Source organism: Phyllostomus discolor, chromosome 1, assembly GCF_004126475.2.
Source record: "Phyllostomus discolor isolate MPI-MPIP mPhyDis1 chromosome 1, mPhyDis1.pri.v3, whole genome shotgun sequence".
Taxonomy (NCBI): Eukaryota; Metazoa; Chordata; class Mammalia; order Chiroptera; family Phyllostomidae; genus Phyllostomus; species Phyllostomus discolor.
Window position 1 is genome coordinate 106,785,546 of NC_040903.2, and position 17,924 is coordinate 106,803,469.

Below are 17,924 nucleotides of genomic sequence, written 5' to 3' on the forward strand. Positions count from 1 at the left end.
CTAATAAGTATTTGAATCCTCCAGGAACACAGGGCATTACTGTAATGTCCACCTCTACTCCTTTCCGGCAGCATTCCCAGGCCAGGACTCCCTGACTCAAAGGTGGTACCAGAGAACTAGTACATGCATGATTCTTTGTGCATTGTACTCAGGCTAGCCATACACTATTAATGATTCTTTTCATGTCCTGGGTCACTGTCACCCAAAGTAACCATTCCTTCCCATAATGTGTGGAATCATGGGCTTCTTTTACTGTTTTCCAAGCTAGCCCTTGAGGAACAAGTGTCTTTTAGTGTTCATGTGTCAGCCACCACTTGGACACAGGAGTCTCCTAAAGCTTCATTCCTGGCAGTTTTTAGATCATTTCTTGTACACACAGGGGTGTTGTGATTAGGGTCAAGCTGGGGAAAGAGGGCCAGCTGCATTACTGTTTTGCTTAGAGCTGTTATTTTCCCTATGGAATCTGCAAGGCTATGACCTTTTACCAGCCCCAAGTCTCCTCTCTGATGGCCACTGTGGTGTACCACTGCAATTTTTTAGCCTTTGTATTGGCCTTAGTAATCTTAGAATCAGGGGTCCTAATTTACCTCTTTGCTTGCAGCCATTAACAATTCCGGCCCCTTCCAGGTAGACCTGTGTGTGTGGAGTGGGCATATTTGTGAGGGTTTGTTTCCTCCTCATTCAGGGTCTGGGTCAATGCATAAGTAGCTTTTTGAGCAGAAGTCCCAGGGGGAAGAGCCTCTGCTTCAGTGGTGTTGAACAAGGGATACCATTGCATATCCTGCCCTTCTCACTTGTACTGGTTATAAAGCTACACCCATCTATACACCATATTTCTTCTGAGTTGGCTAATGTATATTGTATTCTAGTAGAAGTGACCTTATATGAATATTTCAGCATAGTTAAGATCTGGTTCTTTGAAGGAGGTTGGCAGTAAAATAGTAGGATTGAGGGTGTGACAACTTTTTATAGTGATGTTAGGATTGTCCAACAACCTGGCCTCCTGTGTAACCAGTTATTTTCCTTGTTTTCAAGAACTGTGACTACCTGGTGTGAGGTCCATGTAGTTAGAGCTGTTCCATTGTTAACTTTTCTCTTTGGCGTCTTTCTCTTTGGATGCACCTTGCAGCCACTGCCCTCAGGCTAGTCAGCCACCCTTGTGCTACAGTTCCTTGAGTCTCCTGCACTGACGATTCACAAGGCTTTGCCAAATCAGGCAAGCCCAAGGCAGGAGCTTCCTGTATTTTCAAAAGCATTATGGTGCTCTTTGTCCTATTCCTAGGGAATATTTTCTTCTCCTTTCAATTTATCATAGAGTGTCTTAACTGTAAGACCAAAATTAGGTATCTAGAAATTAGGTATCTAGGTCCTACAAAGTCTTGTCATTCCAAAAAAAACCTTTCAACTGCCTCAAGTTCCATGGTAGAGCTAGACTGGCTATTACTGCCTTTTACTCTGCAGGTAGGCTTCTCTGTCCTTGGAAAATAAGAAAACCCAAGTACTCACCTTTTGGTTTGAATGTCTGGACTTTTTCTAGGGTACTTTGTATCCCCTTTCTGCTAGATGGTTAAGGTCAGAATAGTGTTTCTGTCTTAAGTTTCTTTACCAGAGCCAGCAATTAGAATGTCATCTACATGTTGTAGAATAGTCCCATTTTCAATCTGGAGGTCTTTCACAAGGGCCTTCCTAAAGAAATGTTGGGGAGTTTGTGAAACCTTTTAGTAATTCAGTCCTGCAGTACTGGGACTTCTGATGGGTGTCAGGATCTTCCTATTCAAATGCAAAATCTTCTGGGACTCATAGTCCAAGGGAATGCAAAAGAAGCATCTTTTAAATCTAGAACTGGATAGTATTTGCTAGATCCTGGGGGGTTGGCCAACAGGGTATAAGGATTAGGAACAGCAGGTAGAGTATAATTAATATACTTCATTCACAGCCCTGAAGTCTTGTACAAATCTATATCCTCCTGCCCCCAGTTTCTTAACGGGAAGGATGGGAGTGTTAACAGAGTGACTGACAAAGCTGAATGAGTCCCTGTTTCAGAAGTGCTTTTAGGATGGGGCGATTCCTGTTTTGCCTCAAGTTTCAAGGGGTATTGTTTAACTTTGCGCCAGGGGTCTGCTGTTTTGAATACGACTCTTAACAGGTAGGACATTCTTTGCCCTTCAACTTCTCCTTCTGCCCAAATAGCTGGATTAACCTGGTGAGAATCTCTGTGGGCATAGGTTGCTAGTCTTTCAAGACCCAGTGGAGAAGGGCCATAAAGTCTATTCCTTTATCCTTGGGAATCGGTAGTTCAACTTTTTCTTGGTTAAATGTATGGTAGCCCCCAATTTATTTAGTAGGTCCCTTTCCTAAGGGGAACTCGACACTCAGGTACATTGAGGACAGAGTGTGACAGCTGTTTTGACCCTGTGTCACATGTCAGAGGCTCAAAGAATTTCTTTGTGTTGTCCTGACACTCTTTAATATTACATTCCTTCTTAGAGAGGGGCCTTTCCAGGTAGTAAGAACAGAGTAAGTAGCTCCAGAGTTGAATAGAAATTCAAATTCTTTCCCTTCTTTATTCAAATTAACCAAGGGCTCCTCATGGGAGATTGAAATGTTACCTTTTGGAACCAAAGGGGAGCTTTCAGTCTTCATCTTCACTCTGAGGTAATTGCAAAGAATTAAGAGCTTCCCTCCTTTCTTCCCTGAGGATGTTTGGGGCATTCTTTCTCCCAGTGACCCTTTTGTTTGCAGTATACACACTGAGTATAGCTTTGTGGGACATCTTTGCTTGGTCTCATGGTGAGGGCTGGGGTTACTTACCAGGGTGGTCTTCTGCCTCCTCCAATTACCCAAAGCCTAAAAGGCAGCAGCTGGAAAAGCAGCCTGCTTTTTCATCTTTCCTTCCTTCTTTTTTTCTGTCACATCTCTTTGTTAAAAACCCTAAAGGCCACTTCTACCAGTTGGGAGGTGGGAGTGGTAGTTCCCACCTCTCTTCTTATAACTTCCTACAGGTATCTGGAGTACTCTTGGGATGTGAAGTGGGTATTCAGGAGAGCTTCACTCCCTGGCTCTTTGGGATCTACTGTGGTGTATTGTCGTAAGCAGTAAAAAAATTTTTTTCCTAAGAAGGCTGAAGGGTTTTCATGGGCCTCTTGTGGAATGTTTCTAACTTTGGCCCAATTTGCAGGTAAGCAAACTGGTGTCCTTCATACCCTTCAGCAATAGGTTCCTATAACACTCACAGGGAGCCCAGGCTCTTTGGTCATTGGGGTCCTACTAAGGATTAGCACTGGAACTATCGCATGTGCTGGCCACCAGATCTGACTATTAGGCTAAGTGGTATGTTGTTTATTGGCCTCTTCCTTGATTTTTAACAGTACAGTAGGTTTTTCCTCAGTAGTGATAAGAATGATTAGGATTGAATATCTTCCCAGTGGGATTATAGATGGTGAGTATACCACTAATCAAGCTAATAACCCCTCCAGAATAAGCTTGAACTCCCTTAGTATTTCCCTTCCAGTATACAGATCTGATGTCAGGAAAGGATCATTCCCCCATTCTTGCCCAAAACCTGTCTGAAGGGGCATAATGTGGCCTCTGGGCTGGGTAAAAACTAGTATGTTGATAGGTAGTGGACTCAGGTAGCCAGGGGTAGAGGATTCAGTATTAATTTCCTGTTCTGGAAAAGTTTTCAAAGACATTCTATAACAGATTAGGGGAACCAAAAGAATCTGGATGCTGATAGCTGGGAGGGGGAGCAAAAGGGAGGCTAGAAGAGGTAGGCCTCCTGGGAGGGAGGCATGGTCCCCTAGTTTGGGTACACCTGACAACAAGAAATCAAGGAGGTCTTCTGGGAGGCCCTCAAGGACTGGCAGTGTCTTGGCTGATGGTTCAGTTTTCAGTCCTTGGGTCCTCTTTAATATATTTACCATTTTCTTAAGAGGTGTTTCCAAACCCCTCAAACAACCTGGACTGACTAGCCTGCTATCAGTAACAGTAGAACTACTCCTAGCTTCCAAGAAGGACAGTAATAATCCTAGGGTGACTAGCAGAAAAATATCCTCACATTCACATATCAGACAAACAAGGCAAATGCAAATATATACACAAAGAACATAATCCAACTGTAGGTATGCAACCAGACCAGAGACTGTCACCCAACGATGTCCTAGATTGCCCTGCGGGCATCCCTCAACCCTCTAGAGCTAGACACCCAGAGCAGAGGCTGTCACCCGAAGATGCCTTGCATTGTGTTATAGGCGTTCCTCAACCCTCCAGAGTTAGACCTAAGTTTGGCCCTGAATCAGGCATCCTGTGGACAGTTTCTGCCCAACCAACTGGAAACCAAACATGCACCAGAAATGAAACTACCTTTCTGACAACCCTATACCCAAAACAGATTAAAACACTAATTATAGTGATCACAGAGGCCGACCTACCTACTGGCCTTCTTAAGCACTAAACAGAACAGGTTCAGGTGGCCACTCCACGTAACTGCCAAAGACAAGCGAGGCCACTGTTTCAGTGGTCCGCACCAAGCAAGCTCTTCTGTAGAACAGACTTCTTATTCAGTGAAGACTTAGGCAGGTAAGCCCTTAGGAGCTGCCACCACTGACTGCTTCAACAGTATCCACACCAGACAAATAGAGACCTTTTAAGAGTTCCACCTGGAGTCACCAAACTTATTACCTAACTGAAGAGATTTGCCACTTAGGGAGCTCTATTCAAGAAGATGTGGTTGTCCCAAGGTAGTTTTATTTACTTGAAGGGAGTAAAGGAGATGGGATTTGTATCCAGACCTCTCTGTCTCATGGAAGGGAAGCTTAGTCATTGTTCATATACACTATTTGGTCAATTACACCTGATTTCTTTGAGTTGCTGCATTTATAGGATTGAGACCCTGTCAGGTTCATCATGTTTACAGATGGTCCGCAAAATACTGTGCTACATTTTAATGTTTGGCAAGAATAACATTTAGTGGCACTGGCCAGATAACAGCATTGTCTAGATACGCCAAGATTGTGGGTTCAGTCCCCAGTCAGGGCACATAAAAGAATCAACCAATGAGTGCATAAATAAGTGGAATGACAAATTGATGTCTCTCTCTCCCTCCCTCCATCCCTCTGTCCCTCTAAAAATCATTCAATAAAAAATTAATAGCATTAGAACTGTCCTTTGAGATCCTTGTCTTATCTAACACTTTCTCCAACCTCTGTCCCCTTCCCAACTCTAACCCTCTGGACATGTCTTTTAAAAAAAAGACTAGGCCAGTTGTCTTGTAGAATATTCAGAGAATATTCTGTATTGTTGGAGTATTTACCTGTGATATGTTTTGTTTGTTTTCTACTCCCTATATTTTCTGTGAAGTGGAAATTAGGTCTAAAAAGTGTGATTATACTCAGATTAAATATTGTTGCCAAGACTACTACTTAGGTTATTCTCTGTTCTTCATATTACATTACAACAGAGGACAGGTAATGAGATTGCCTCACTATTAGTGACACTAAAGTTGCTCACTTGGTTAAGGTGACCAACGGATAGCTTCAGTGTAAAGACCAACATTCCCCTTTTCAATGAACAGGTAATCTGATAGATCCCAGTCTTTCATCTGCAAGCTGACCTGATAAGAGTATGATGCTAAAAAACTGGGAAGAGGTCCATGTACCTCTGATTTCGATAAATTATTGAAAAAAAAAAATAGGAAAAGGCGTAATACAAAGCTCACTAATTTACCCCCTTTTGAGGATTACAGACTGTACTTAATAAGTGATACTCTGACCCTTTACTTGCACAATCTCCTCATGCTCTTTGGGTTCTAGTGATGGTGAAAGGCTGTTTGATGTGACAGAAGACTCATTCTGTTTCCAAACCGATGGCAGCATGTTACAACATCAGGGACATGCTGGCTGATGGTCTCCTTCAGTCATGGAGGTGCTTGATGCATTGTTTTATACTTACTTCTGGCATAGGATTAAGCAGTCATCACACAAATGATATAATGCAGTGTGTGTGGTGTTTTACTCTTCACCACATTTTCTAAACTTAAATGTTGAGTATTCTTTATACTCATTGTTAGTAGTACATGCCTAGTGATAATTCTTACTTAAACTCTGTGTGAATCACATATTCTAATTAATATATTAAACCTCTTCTCGTGAAAATTCAGAGATTAGGAATTTTTCCTCAAGCTGTTTCTATCCAGAAAATTTTGGAAAATATTTCTGAAATAAGTCAAGGTATGATGAAAGTTAGAATAGGCATCTGTATGGTGATAATTAATTGAATAGAATTATATTCTTTAAAATCTGTAATTATATAATGAATTAAAACACAAATCTTGATCAGAGTTACTAATTCCCACTAACAAGGAGAATGCAGCCTCTTGGGTTAAGTTCATTTGAAATACAGCTTTCTTGAGTTAAAATGTAGAGCTCTAAAACTAAATTTCATGCCGGGTCAGTTTATAAGTCATTGATAGTCAAGTAATGCAGAGTGTGAGTGTGTGTGTGTGTGTGTGTGTGTGTGTGTGAGAGAGGAGAGAGAGAGAGATGAGAGAGAGAGAGAGAGAGAGAGAACCACTATACCACAACTTATGCTTTAGGAAGCAGTTCTTTGACTAATTAACTTTTTTTTTTAACATGTTACAGAATGTTACAGATATATACATGTTGGTCATACAGTTGATAATAAGCTTTTTATTTTTTTTAATGTTCTTTCTCCCTTGGGATATGGCCAGAGCAGCAGCATACCTCAATCTGTTGTATATTTCATAGCTCTGGCGGGGGTAGGGGTAGGAGGGGGTGGTTGTAGATTGTAGCACACTGTTACTCTACCAGCTGTTTCAATACAATTTAGATGTCCGTCTCTCCTCCCATTCCTGTTTTCCCTAGAAAATTGCTGGGAAGAAAAATGTTATTTTAACAATTTTGGCAGAAATTACAGTTTAATCAGAGCTACAGGATAAGCATTTCCTATGTGATTATAGACAGACTCCCTTACCTGGGATAGGCCAGCTCGAGATAGCAGATGAGTCACTTGCTAATAGCAAGCCTATATTCTCTCCTTTTTGTCTGCTTCTTTTCCTATCACCACCTCCTCTTACTAGTTTTTTCTGCCTATATTTGTGTTGGCCTTCCAATGACTATTTAAAGGTATTATTTAAACCCTGCTGGTAAAGTTATAATAGCGTAATTGTGATTTATACTCACAATGAATGGCCCTAACCCTACACAACCAAAATGATTACATTGCTAGTGGAATGGCTTTGCAACAGTTAACAAGTCCTTACTTCAGGAGAAAATATCTGAAATAAAAACAGTTATTATTTAAGAAATTTTTAAATGTTTCTTTGAATGATCAGTTTATTGTCACAAATCTGTTTTATTTATAGGTGAAGTTAAAATGAACTATTTGGGCAAACCATATGTAGCCATGGTTACAACATATCAAATGGCAGTTCTTCTAGCTTTTAACAACAGTGAAATTGTCAGCTATAAAGAGCTTCAAGACAGCACTCAGATGAATGAAAAGGAATTGACAAAAACAATCAAATCATTACTTGATGTGAAAATGATTAACCATGATTCAGAAAAGGTATGGGAATTTAAAGGTCAAGGAATTTAAGCATTGTAAACATGAAAGCTTTTTCATGAGATAGTCACAGTATTGAAAGTAGGTAATAATTGTTAATACCCTTGGTACTTTGGAAAGCACTTGAATCAGTTACATTACTGCCAGCTCCTTACAGTTGTGAATTTGAGGAGTCACAGAAAAGGCTGTGTTAAATTGGTGCCTATGTGCCCTTGATAGTTTGATTTCATTTGCCCTCTACTATGACAGTGTACTGAAAAATTGGAAAAGAATTGCCATCAGGAGTACTTTGGTTAATTGAGGTTGAAAACTGTAGCTTATTGTTAAAACTTCCCGTTTTTTTCCCATGTGTTTAGTTTATATTTAACTGCATGGTTCTGTAGTAGGAAATGACAGCCTGTTGATGTCATTTGTATGATGTTTAAAATGTATTCTTCATCCCAAATACTCTCATTCTCATGTCCTTTCATTTCAGGACTCAGATAACCACCATATTTTTTAATATCTGTCACAAGAATAGCAAGCCAATAACAGAGGAATAATAGTATATTCCTCTTTTTCTTTATGACTTTTCTTTCCAGTAATAAGTTTTTGTTATTGTAGTATATCTTGCATAAGTTAAATGGTTAAAAAAAAAGCAACAGATGTAGGTTTAAATTACCTACTTCAATTATTGTGCCTATAAGAAAAAAATTCTTATAAATGAAATTTCATTTTTATTTTTGGTAAAGTTAATAGCCTACAATTTATTTCTTTCATAAATTCATTTTGCTGACATCCCTAAGATTAACATTTTTAAATCAAAGTTTAAATTTTTAAGCCTAATTGTTAGAGTTAGAAGTGTTATGTATATTTTAAATGTGTTATATTTGCTGCCCAGAAATGTACAAAATAAATACAGATTGCATGTTTGCACATTAAATTTTAATTGTGAATCTGCCAGTTCCTTACAATTCCTTAGGTTATTATTGAGGAAGAGTCTGTCCACCAAGTGCTTCTAGATCCTGCTGATAGAGAATGTCCACTATATGATATGAGTGGCTTTCTTAAGCCTGATAGAAGAAGTTGTGATTCTAAAAATTGAGTTAAAAACTCTCAGTTGAGGAAAGGCTATTTGCTTCTAGCAAAGTGAATAAAACATGAACTAAAGATCAAACTCGTTTCAGAATCACACCAGGGTGATGGAGAAATGATACTTGTGTGCCACTGGAAAGAGCATGCTTTATACTTAGATTATTTATGATTGGTGTTTGTTATTGCAACACTTAAGAAATAACTTGGTTGTTTGGTTTTACAAAATGGGAGTGGATGGAAAAATTATATGGAGGTATTTCATAAAAATTAAAATGTTAAATTCTGTTTAAGTCAGTGAGCTTGACTTTTTTTGTCTTATCCAAAGGTAATATATGTAATAATCAGGCCAGAAAATTGCTTATTTATTTAATCTAAACTGATTAAAATTCTATCAAGTGTAAAATTTAAAAAGAATTGTTTTTTTACCTGTTTGACAGAAGACATTATTTTTCTCTTAAATAATTTTTTATACTGTTAAGATTTTGAGAATTTAGTTTTTTTCTTGGTTATTTCATAGCTTACTATTTGTAGCAACTCATATAATGGTTTTATGTATTACACGTATAAATGAGTTATTTTTAATTATAGGAAGATATCGATGCAGAATCTTCATTTTCATTAAATATGAACTTCAGCAGTAAAAGAACAAAATTTAAAATTACTACATCAATGCAGAAAGACACACCCACAGGTAAGTACTTTTCTATGTCATTTATTTTGGAAATATTTAACATTGTACTTTGCAAGTAGTAACATTGAAATGATACAAAACTGCACATCAGAATAAATAATATGGTGCATCTTTTCTGGTCTATTCTTTGCTTTTACTAACCTTACAAACAAAAATCTGCCACTAGTTTAGATTTTAAATAACAGTAGTGTACTATATATCTAAGGAAAAGGGTGTTGCATTGCTCTTAAATATATGGCTCTACTATCTTTCAAAAATTCCTTCCTTGAATAGTAATATAATCTGATATTTTTCATTTGTAAAATAATGGAAAGTTTACAACACATCATTTCAAGAGAACAGTTGTTAAAAATGCTTCTTAAACTTTCATGTGCAGTTGACCACTGGAGTATCACAACTTGAATTGTGATCTCTGAGGCATGGAATGGGTTTCCAGATTACCAGATGAGCCAGTTTGCATGTGTGCTGTGATTCTTTTAACTTAGCAGTGATTATTGCTAGTTCTCAGATAATTTGTACATATCACTCACATTTCCTTATTGCCATCTATGCACCATCCTGTCCTTGGACTTGGGACAGGATATAAAGGTATTATATAGATGTCACACCCTCTTCAGGACCTTTCCCTTGGGGAGACAAACATTAATGAATTATTATAAAATTTGAAACTCTTAAATGTTCAATATTCTATTTTCCCATCGACCAGTGAATAATTTATAATATATAGGTTGTATTTTACCTTCTTTTTAAAATTTAATCTTTATTGTATTTTGTCCATTATCATTTAGTCCCCTTGTAACCCCCCACCCCCCAGCAATTACTGCAGTGTTGTCCATGTCCATGAGTCCTTTTTCCTTTTGCTCATCCCTCCCATCCCGTACCCTCCCCACTCCTCACAGCTGTCATCCTGCTCTCCATCTATGAGGCTGTTTCCATTTTCCTTGTTAGTTCTGTTTGTTCATTAGATTACCCATGTGAGTGAAATCATATGGTATTCTTTTTCCTCTAGCTGATTTTACTTAGCATAATGTTTCCAGGTCCATCTATACTGTCGCAAAGGATAAAATTTTCTTCTTTTTTACAACCAGGTAGTATTCCGTTGTATAAATATCTCATAGTTGTTTTATCCACCTCAACTACTAATGAACACTGGGCTGCTTCCATATCTTGGCAATTGTAAATAATGTTGCCATGAACATAGGGGTTCTCACGTTCTTTCGAATTAGTGTTATGGGTTCCTTTGGATATATTCCCAGATGTGGGATAGCTGTGTTGAAAGGTAGATCCATTTTTAATTTTTTGAGGTATCTCCATACTGCTTTCCACAGTAGTTATACCAATCTACATTCCCACCAACAGTGCAAAAAGATTCCCCTTTCTTCACATCCTCAGTAGCACTTGTTTGCTGATTTACTGATGATAGGCATTCTGACAGGTCTGAGATAATACCTCATTGTGGTTTCAATTTGCATTTCTCTGATTATTAGTGACATTGAGCATCTTTTCATATGTCTGTTGATGATCTATATGTCCTCTTTGGAGAAGTGTCTGTTCAGGTTCTTTGCCCAGTTTTTAATTGGCTTGTTTGTTTTTTTGGTGTTGAGTTTTATAAGTTCTTATAAACTTTGGGTATTAACCCCTTATCAGATGTATCAGCAAATGTGTTCTCCCATTCATCCCAAAGGTTGTCTTTTTATTTTGTTTGTGGTTTCCTTTGCTGTGCAAAAGCATTTTAGTTTGATGTAGTCCCCTTTGTTTATTTTTGCTTTTGTTTCCCTTGCCTGAGGAAATGTATATGATAAAATACTGCTATGAGCAATGTCCAAGACTTTGCTGCCTATGTTTTCTTCTACAGCTTTTATGGTTTCAGGTCTAACATTTAAGTCTTTGATCCATTTTGAATTTTTTCTTGTGTGTGGTGTAAGAAAGTGGTCTAGTTTCATTTTTCTACAGATATTGGTCCACTTTTCCCAACACTGTTTATTGAATTACCTATCTTTAGCCCATTGTGTTTGCTTGTTTCCTCTGTTGAATACTGACTGACTATAAAGGTATGGATTTATTTCTGGCTCTCTATTCTATTCTGTTGATCTATGTGTCTGTTTTTATGCCAGTAGGAAGCTGTTTTGATTACTATGACCTTATAGTACAGTTTGATATTCAGTAGTGTGATTCCTCCAACTTTGTTCTTCTTTCTCAAGATTGCTGTTGCTATATGGGGCCTTTTGTGGTTCCATATAATTTTTAAAAATATTTGTGTAGTTCTGTGAAGTATGTCATTGGAATCTTGATAGGAATTGCATTGAATCTATAGATTGCTTTGGGTAGTATGGACATCTTAATGATGTTAATTCTTCACATCCATGAACATGGTATTATGCTTCCACTTATTTGTATGTTCTTCAGTTTCTTTCCTCAGTGTCTTATAATTTTCTGAATATAACTCTTTTACATACTTGGTTAGATTTATTCCTAGGTATTTTATTCTTTTTGTAGCAATTGTGAATGGGATTGTTTTCTTAATTTCTATTTGTTAGTTCATTATTGGCATATAAAAATGCAGCTGATTTTTTTATATTAATTTTGTATACTGATACTTTGCTGAATTTATTTATCAGTTGTAGTCATTTCTTGGTGGAACCTTTGGGGTTCTCTGTGTACAGTATCATGTCATATGTAAATAAAGATAATTTTACTTCTTCCTTTCCAATTTGGATGCCTTTTATTTTTTCTTCTTGTCTGATTGCTGTGGCTAGGACTTCCAGTACTATGTTAAATAAAGGAGATGAAAGCCGATATCCCTGTCTTTATCCCAGTCTTAAGGGGAGCACTTGTAGTTTTTACCCATTGAGTATAATGTTGGCAGTGGGTTTTTCATTATGACCTTTATTATGTTTAGGTATGTTCCCTCTAGTCCCACTTTGCTGAGAGTTTTTATCATAAATGGTAGCTGGATTTTATCAAATGCTTTTTCTGTATCTATTGATATTAACATGTGGTTTTTATCATTCATTTTGTTTATGTGGTGACTCACATTTATTGATTTGTGAATATTGTACCAATCTTGCATTCCTGGAATAAATCCCATTTGATCATGGTGTATGATCACTTGGATGCATTACTGTATTTGGTTTGCTATTATTTTGTCAAGGATCTTAGCATCTAAGTTCATTAGGGATATTCGCCTATGATTTGTTTTTGTAATCTGTTTTTCAAAAATGTTTATTTTATTCATTACACTATTACAGTTGTTCCATTTTTTTCCTCTCCTTTATTCCCCTCTGCCCTGCACACCCCCTCCCACTAGCATTCCCCCTGCCCCACTTGGCCAGAAGTCCTGGAGTCCCTTTATCTGGTTTTGGAATTAGAATAATGCTGGCCCCTTAAAATGAGCTTGGGAGGCTTACTTCCTCTTGAATGTTTTGAAATAGTTTGAGAAGGATAGGTATTAGTTCTCAGAATGTTTGGTAAAATTCATCTGTGAAGCCATCTGGTCCAGGGCTTTTATTTGTTGGGAGTTTTTGATTACTGCTTTAGTTTCATTATTCTAATCTGTCTGTTAAGAGTGTGTCTGATTATTCCTGATTTAGTTTCGAAGATTGTATATTTTTAGGGGTTTATCCATTTTGTGCATGTTTTCCAGTTTGATAGTATATATAGTCGTTCATAATATTTTCTTAAATCCTTTGTATTTCTTTGGTGTCAGTTGTTATTTCTCCTCTTTCGTTCCTGATTTTATTTATTTGTGTCCTTTTTTTTTTCTTTATGAGCTTGGTATAGGGTTGTCAGTCTTGTTTATCTTTTCAAAGAACCAGCTCTTGGATTCATTAATCTTTTGTATCATTTTTTTTATATTCTATTTTGTTTATTTCTGCTATGATTTTTATTATTTCCTTTCTTCTGCTCACTTCAGGCTTTGTTGTTCATTTTCAAGTTCCTTTAAGTGTGAGATTAGATTGTTTACCTGAGCTTTTTCTTTTTTGTTCTTTTTTTTTTTTTTTGAGATAGGCTCGTAATGCTACGAATTTCCCTCCTGGGATTGCTTTCCCTGTGTCCCACAGATTTTGGATTGTTGTGTCCTCATTTTCATTTGTTTCATAGTATCTTGTGATTTCTTCCTTGATCTCATTGTTAACCCATTCATTATTCAATAATATCTTATTTAGCTTCCATGCCTTTGCATGTTTTTGAATGCTCTTATGATTGATTTCTACTTTCATAGCATTGTGATCAGAGAAGATGCTTGATATGATATCAGTCTTCTGAAATTTATTGAGACTTGTGTCCTAACATGTGTTCTATCCTAGAAAGTGTTCTGTGTGCATTGGAAAAGTATGTATATTCTCCTTTGGGGTAAAACAGCCTGAAGATAATAATTAAACCTATTTGATCTAGTGTGTTATTTAAGGGTGCTGTCTCCTTGTATTGATTTTCTGCCTGGAAGATTATCCATTGAAGTCACTGGGGTGTTAAAATCCCTGACTATGCCTGTATTTCTGCCGATCTCTCCCTTCATGTTTATCAAGATTTGCTTCACATATTTAGGTGCTATGTTGGGTATGTAAATGTTTACTGGGGTTATATCATCTTGTTGGATTGTACCCTTTATCATTATGTAGTGTCCTTCTTTATCTCTTACTATATAGCTTTGGTTTTAAAGTCTGTTTTGTTGCATGTAAGTATTGCTACCCCAGCTTTCTTTTCCTTTCCATCTGCATTTTTCTATACTTTTACTTTCAGTGTGTGTGTATCTTTCAATATGAGATGGGTGTCTTGGAGGCAACATATATATGGGTCTTATTTTCTTGTCCATTTAGCTACCCTATGTTTTTTGGTTGTAGCATTTAAGACTTACATTTAATATGATTATTCATAGATATGCATTTAGTGCCAAGTTATTGTTAGACTCTTTTCTTCTGTTTCCTTTTTTCTTCTACTTCTTTCTTCTTCTTCTCCCTCTTCCTCCTCTTCTTAGCCCTTTAACATTTGTTGCAGTACTGCTTTGGTCTTAACAAATTCCTTCAGTTTTTTCTTGTCTGAGGAGCTCCTGATTTCTCCTTTGATTTTAAATGATAGCCTTGCTAGGTGAAGTAGCCTTGGTTGTAGGTCCTTGCTTTTCAGCACCTTGAATATCTCATTCCACTCCCTCTGGCCTGAAATGTTTCTGTTGAGTAATCACGTGACAATCTAAATAGTGCTCCCTTGTATGTAACTACCTGCTTTTCTCTTGCAGCTTTTAGGATTCTCTCCTTGTGTTTAAGCCTGGTCGTTTAATTATGATGTGTCTCCATGTAGGCCTCTGTGGGTCCATCTTGTTTGGGACTCTTCTGAGCTGCCTGACTTGTGTGTCTTTTTCCTTCACCAAATTAGGGAAGTTTGGGGTCATTATTTCTTCAGATAGGTTCTTGATCCCTGGCTTGCACTCATCTTCTGTATCTCCATGATACAGGGATTGTTATGCTTTTGTTTGTCCCAAAAGTTTCTTAAGGTATTCTCATTTTTTTTAATTCTTTTTTCTTTTGCTCTCTGCTCTCTGATTTTTTTCTACCTTTTCTTCCAAATCAATGATTCCTTCCTCTCTTAATCTAACCATCTGTTTATTCCTTCCAATGAATGTATTATTATTTTAGAATTGTATTCTATATTTCTGACACTTTTTTAGTGTATTATGCCATTTTTCATGCTGTTGAGTATCCTTAGAATCACTACTCTAAATTCGTCTTACAAATCTCTTGCCTAATTTCATCTGGCTCTTCTTCCTGAGAATTCTCTTGTTCTTCATTTTCGGTCTGTTTCTTTGTCTTCCCGTTTTGGGTGTATCTTTGTATTTGTTTCTATGTATTACATAGAGACTCTGCCAAAACTCTGCTGTAGGCCTTTGTTAGATGCTGCTTGTGACTGGCCCTGGTCAACCAGTTTAAAATTATCAGCCATCCACAGCATGTGGCTTCCTCTGCTGGGCCTGGGTGTTTGCAGAAAGAACCAGGCTGTGCACCACCGCAGTCTTTTAAGAACAAAGAATACTGGAGAGGGTCAGGTGAAGTCTCACAGGGCTCCCAGATATTCAATTTAGTTATTAAACTAATCAGTGATATAGCCTCCAGATTAAGCTCCAGGGTGGGGCAGAGTAATTCCTGGGACTGGGGCTATTGCTTCCCCTAAGGCTGATGCCTTTTGGAGAGGAGTGCTCTGCCTCAGAAAGACCGTTTCTGTAATGCAGGGAATGACTCAGCACAGGGATACTGGTGGCTGTTCCTTCAGTTCTCTCCCCAGAGCCACCAGCCGCAGACTGTCCTCAAGCTCCTCTAGTCTCCTCTGCCCTCCCTCTGCTGGAGCCTTGGGTAAGGGGTTGCAAATGAAATGTTGTGTGTTGACCATTTAAGAGGCTCTCTTGAGTCTCCATCTGTCTCTCCTTGGCAGACAAAAACCCTGCTCCTTTTCACAGCTGGATGTTATCTGGGTTTCTTTCTGGCTCTGTTGGTATAGTCTGGGGAGACTAGCTTGGGGTGTAGACCCCACACTTTTCAGGTGGAACCCCCAACTGCTGAAATGTCTCTCCGGAACTTCAGCTGCCGCCCAGGGTAGCCCAGCCAACCCTATTGCATCTCTTCCACACTCTTTACCAGTCTTGTTGTAGGGAACTGGTTTCTTCTGTCTGTCCGTGACTTCTCTTCAGCTAGTGTTCAATTCCTTATTCAGGATGATTTCTATACATTTTAGTTGTAATTCCAGATTGGTCCTTGGAGTTCATTAGTGTAGCTTTCACTTACTCCTCTGCCATCTTGTATCTCTCATGTATTTTATCTTTTAAAAGTTGTTATAAGGTCATATTAATGTGGCATTGCTTCTGTGCCTTGCTTCTACTGTTTGAGCTGCATGGGGATGTTTTTTGTGGCTCATCATTCCTGGTTTCTCTGTTTGAGCCAAATAGAACCTTCCACAGCTCTTTTTTTTTAAGATTTTATTTATTAATTTTTAGAGAGGGAAAAGAGGGAGATAGAGAGAGAGGGAGAGAAACATCAATGTGCGGTTGCTGGGGGTCATGGCCTGCAACCCAGGCATGTACCCTGACTGGGAATCGAACCTGCGACACTTTGGTTCACAGCCCGCGCTCAATCCACTGAGCTACACCAGCCAGGGCTCCCTCCACAGCTCTTCACCTTGAAGTCTTTTCCACTATGCACTTGGAGCTAATTACTAAAGCATCTAAAAGTATTGTGGTGTAGTGGATATAGTGTCTGCACTCATTGATAGGACAGCAGCCTTGAAAATTATTGCTGTGTGTCATTTGAATTCTTTATTGTCTTATTTACATGGAATATAGTCTACAATAGTGTTAATTTTTTTTAATAACCTTCCAACTTTAACCCAATGAATTATGTATAACTTACTGTAAATATTCTTTTGGTAAAGGTTATGTGATGTTGGGCACATTATAACTATAATATGATGCTCATTATTGATTGGAAATTTATTTAAACTCACTGATAAAATTAATTAAGAACAACTTTTATGATTTAATGTCTCATTTGCTTTTTTCCCACCTGTAAAACAGGAAATGGAACAGACAAGAAGTGCTGTGGATGAGGACCGGAAAATGTATCTCCAAGCTGCTATAGTTCGCATCATGAAAGCACGAAAAGTACTTCGGCATAATGCCCTTATTCAAGAGGTAAAGTGGGGAATATCCTCAAAGGTTCTTACAAATGTTTCTTTGTAAAGATAGCACAGAAATAAAATGATTCACAAATACTGTAAAGAAATGCTTCATTACTTAATGGGAACAGACCTCATTTATAATTTCAGTATTAAGTTCAGATTTGCTTTGGTTTGACTTTAGAGGTATAAATTTCACCAATTTATTGAGTCTTTTCTCCAGTTATTGAAGAAAGTTGACAACATCAAATATTCATTCCATAAATATATTAATGTGTACAGTGTGATATTGCTGTGCTTGTCACTGAGGGTTTAATGTAGAGCAAAGCAAGCTGTGGTTCCTGCCCTTTTGGAGTTTACACTCTAATAGGGAAGAAATACATTATTGAAATACTATGCAAGTATATGTAAAATTACAATAGCATGTACTATAAAAAGGTATACAATACTGTGAGAATGTACATAAAGTCTTAAGGCATCTTGGGAAAAGCTTTCTTGAGAAAGGGTTACTTAAACTAAGCTGAAAGTTGAGTAGCAGTTAAAGCTTCAGAGTGTGGGTATTTAGGTAGATTAATTGGTTTATAGTTTAATGTAGTTATCTGTGAACGTTAGATCTTGCTATATATGTTTTCTACGTTTTAATTCCTTCACAACATAAATATTAGGCTTTTTCCTGACTTTGCATAAAAAATTATTTTTGGTCATTATATCAAAATTGATTTAATTCTCCTTCTCTCCTTATGCACTGCTGAGTTTAAAACTTTTAGTATTGTTAATACACTCACTCACTTGACATATCATGTGTATTCATTTAGGATGAATTTATTCAGCTTACTATAATTACATAATTTTGAGTATATTTTCCTATATGGCTTAGATATGCTTGATGAAACCTCAATAAATATGAGACACTTTTATAGCT

The 17,924-nt window shown here is 37.5% G+C and overlaps 1 protein-coding gene across 1 annotated transcript in view; it reads left to right on the forward strand.

The window, feature by feature from the left end:
* The window catches only part of CUL2 (cullin 2), a 129,229-nt gene that overhangs the window by 109,555 nt on the left and 1,750 nt on the right, over nucleotides 1–17,924 (forward strand). Inside the window, 3 exon segments of the mRNA XM_036027496.1 lie at nucleotides 7,382–7,584; nucleotides 9,244–9,341; nucleotides 16,898–17,018. Coding sequence (XP_035883389.1) covers nucleotides 7,382–7,584; nucleotides 9,244–9,341; nucleotides 16,898–17,018 — 422 coding nt within the window.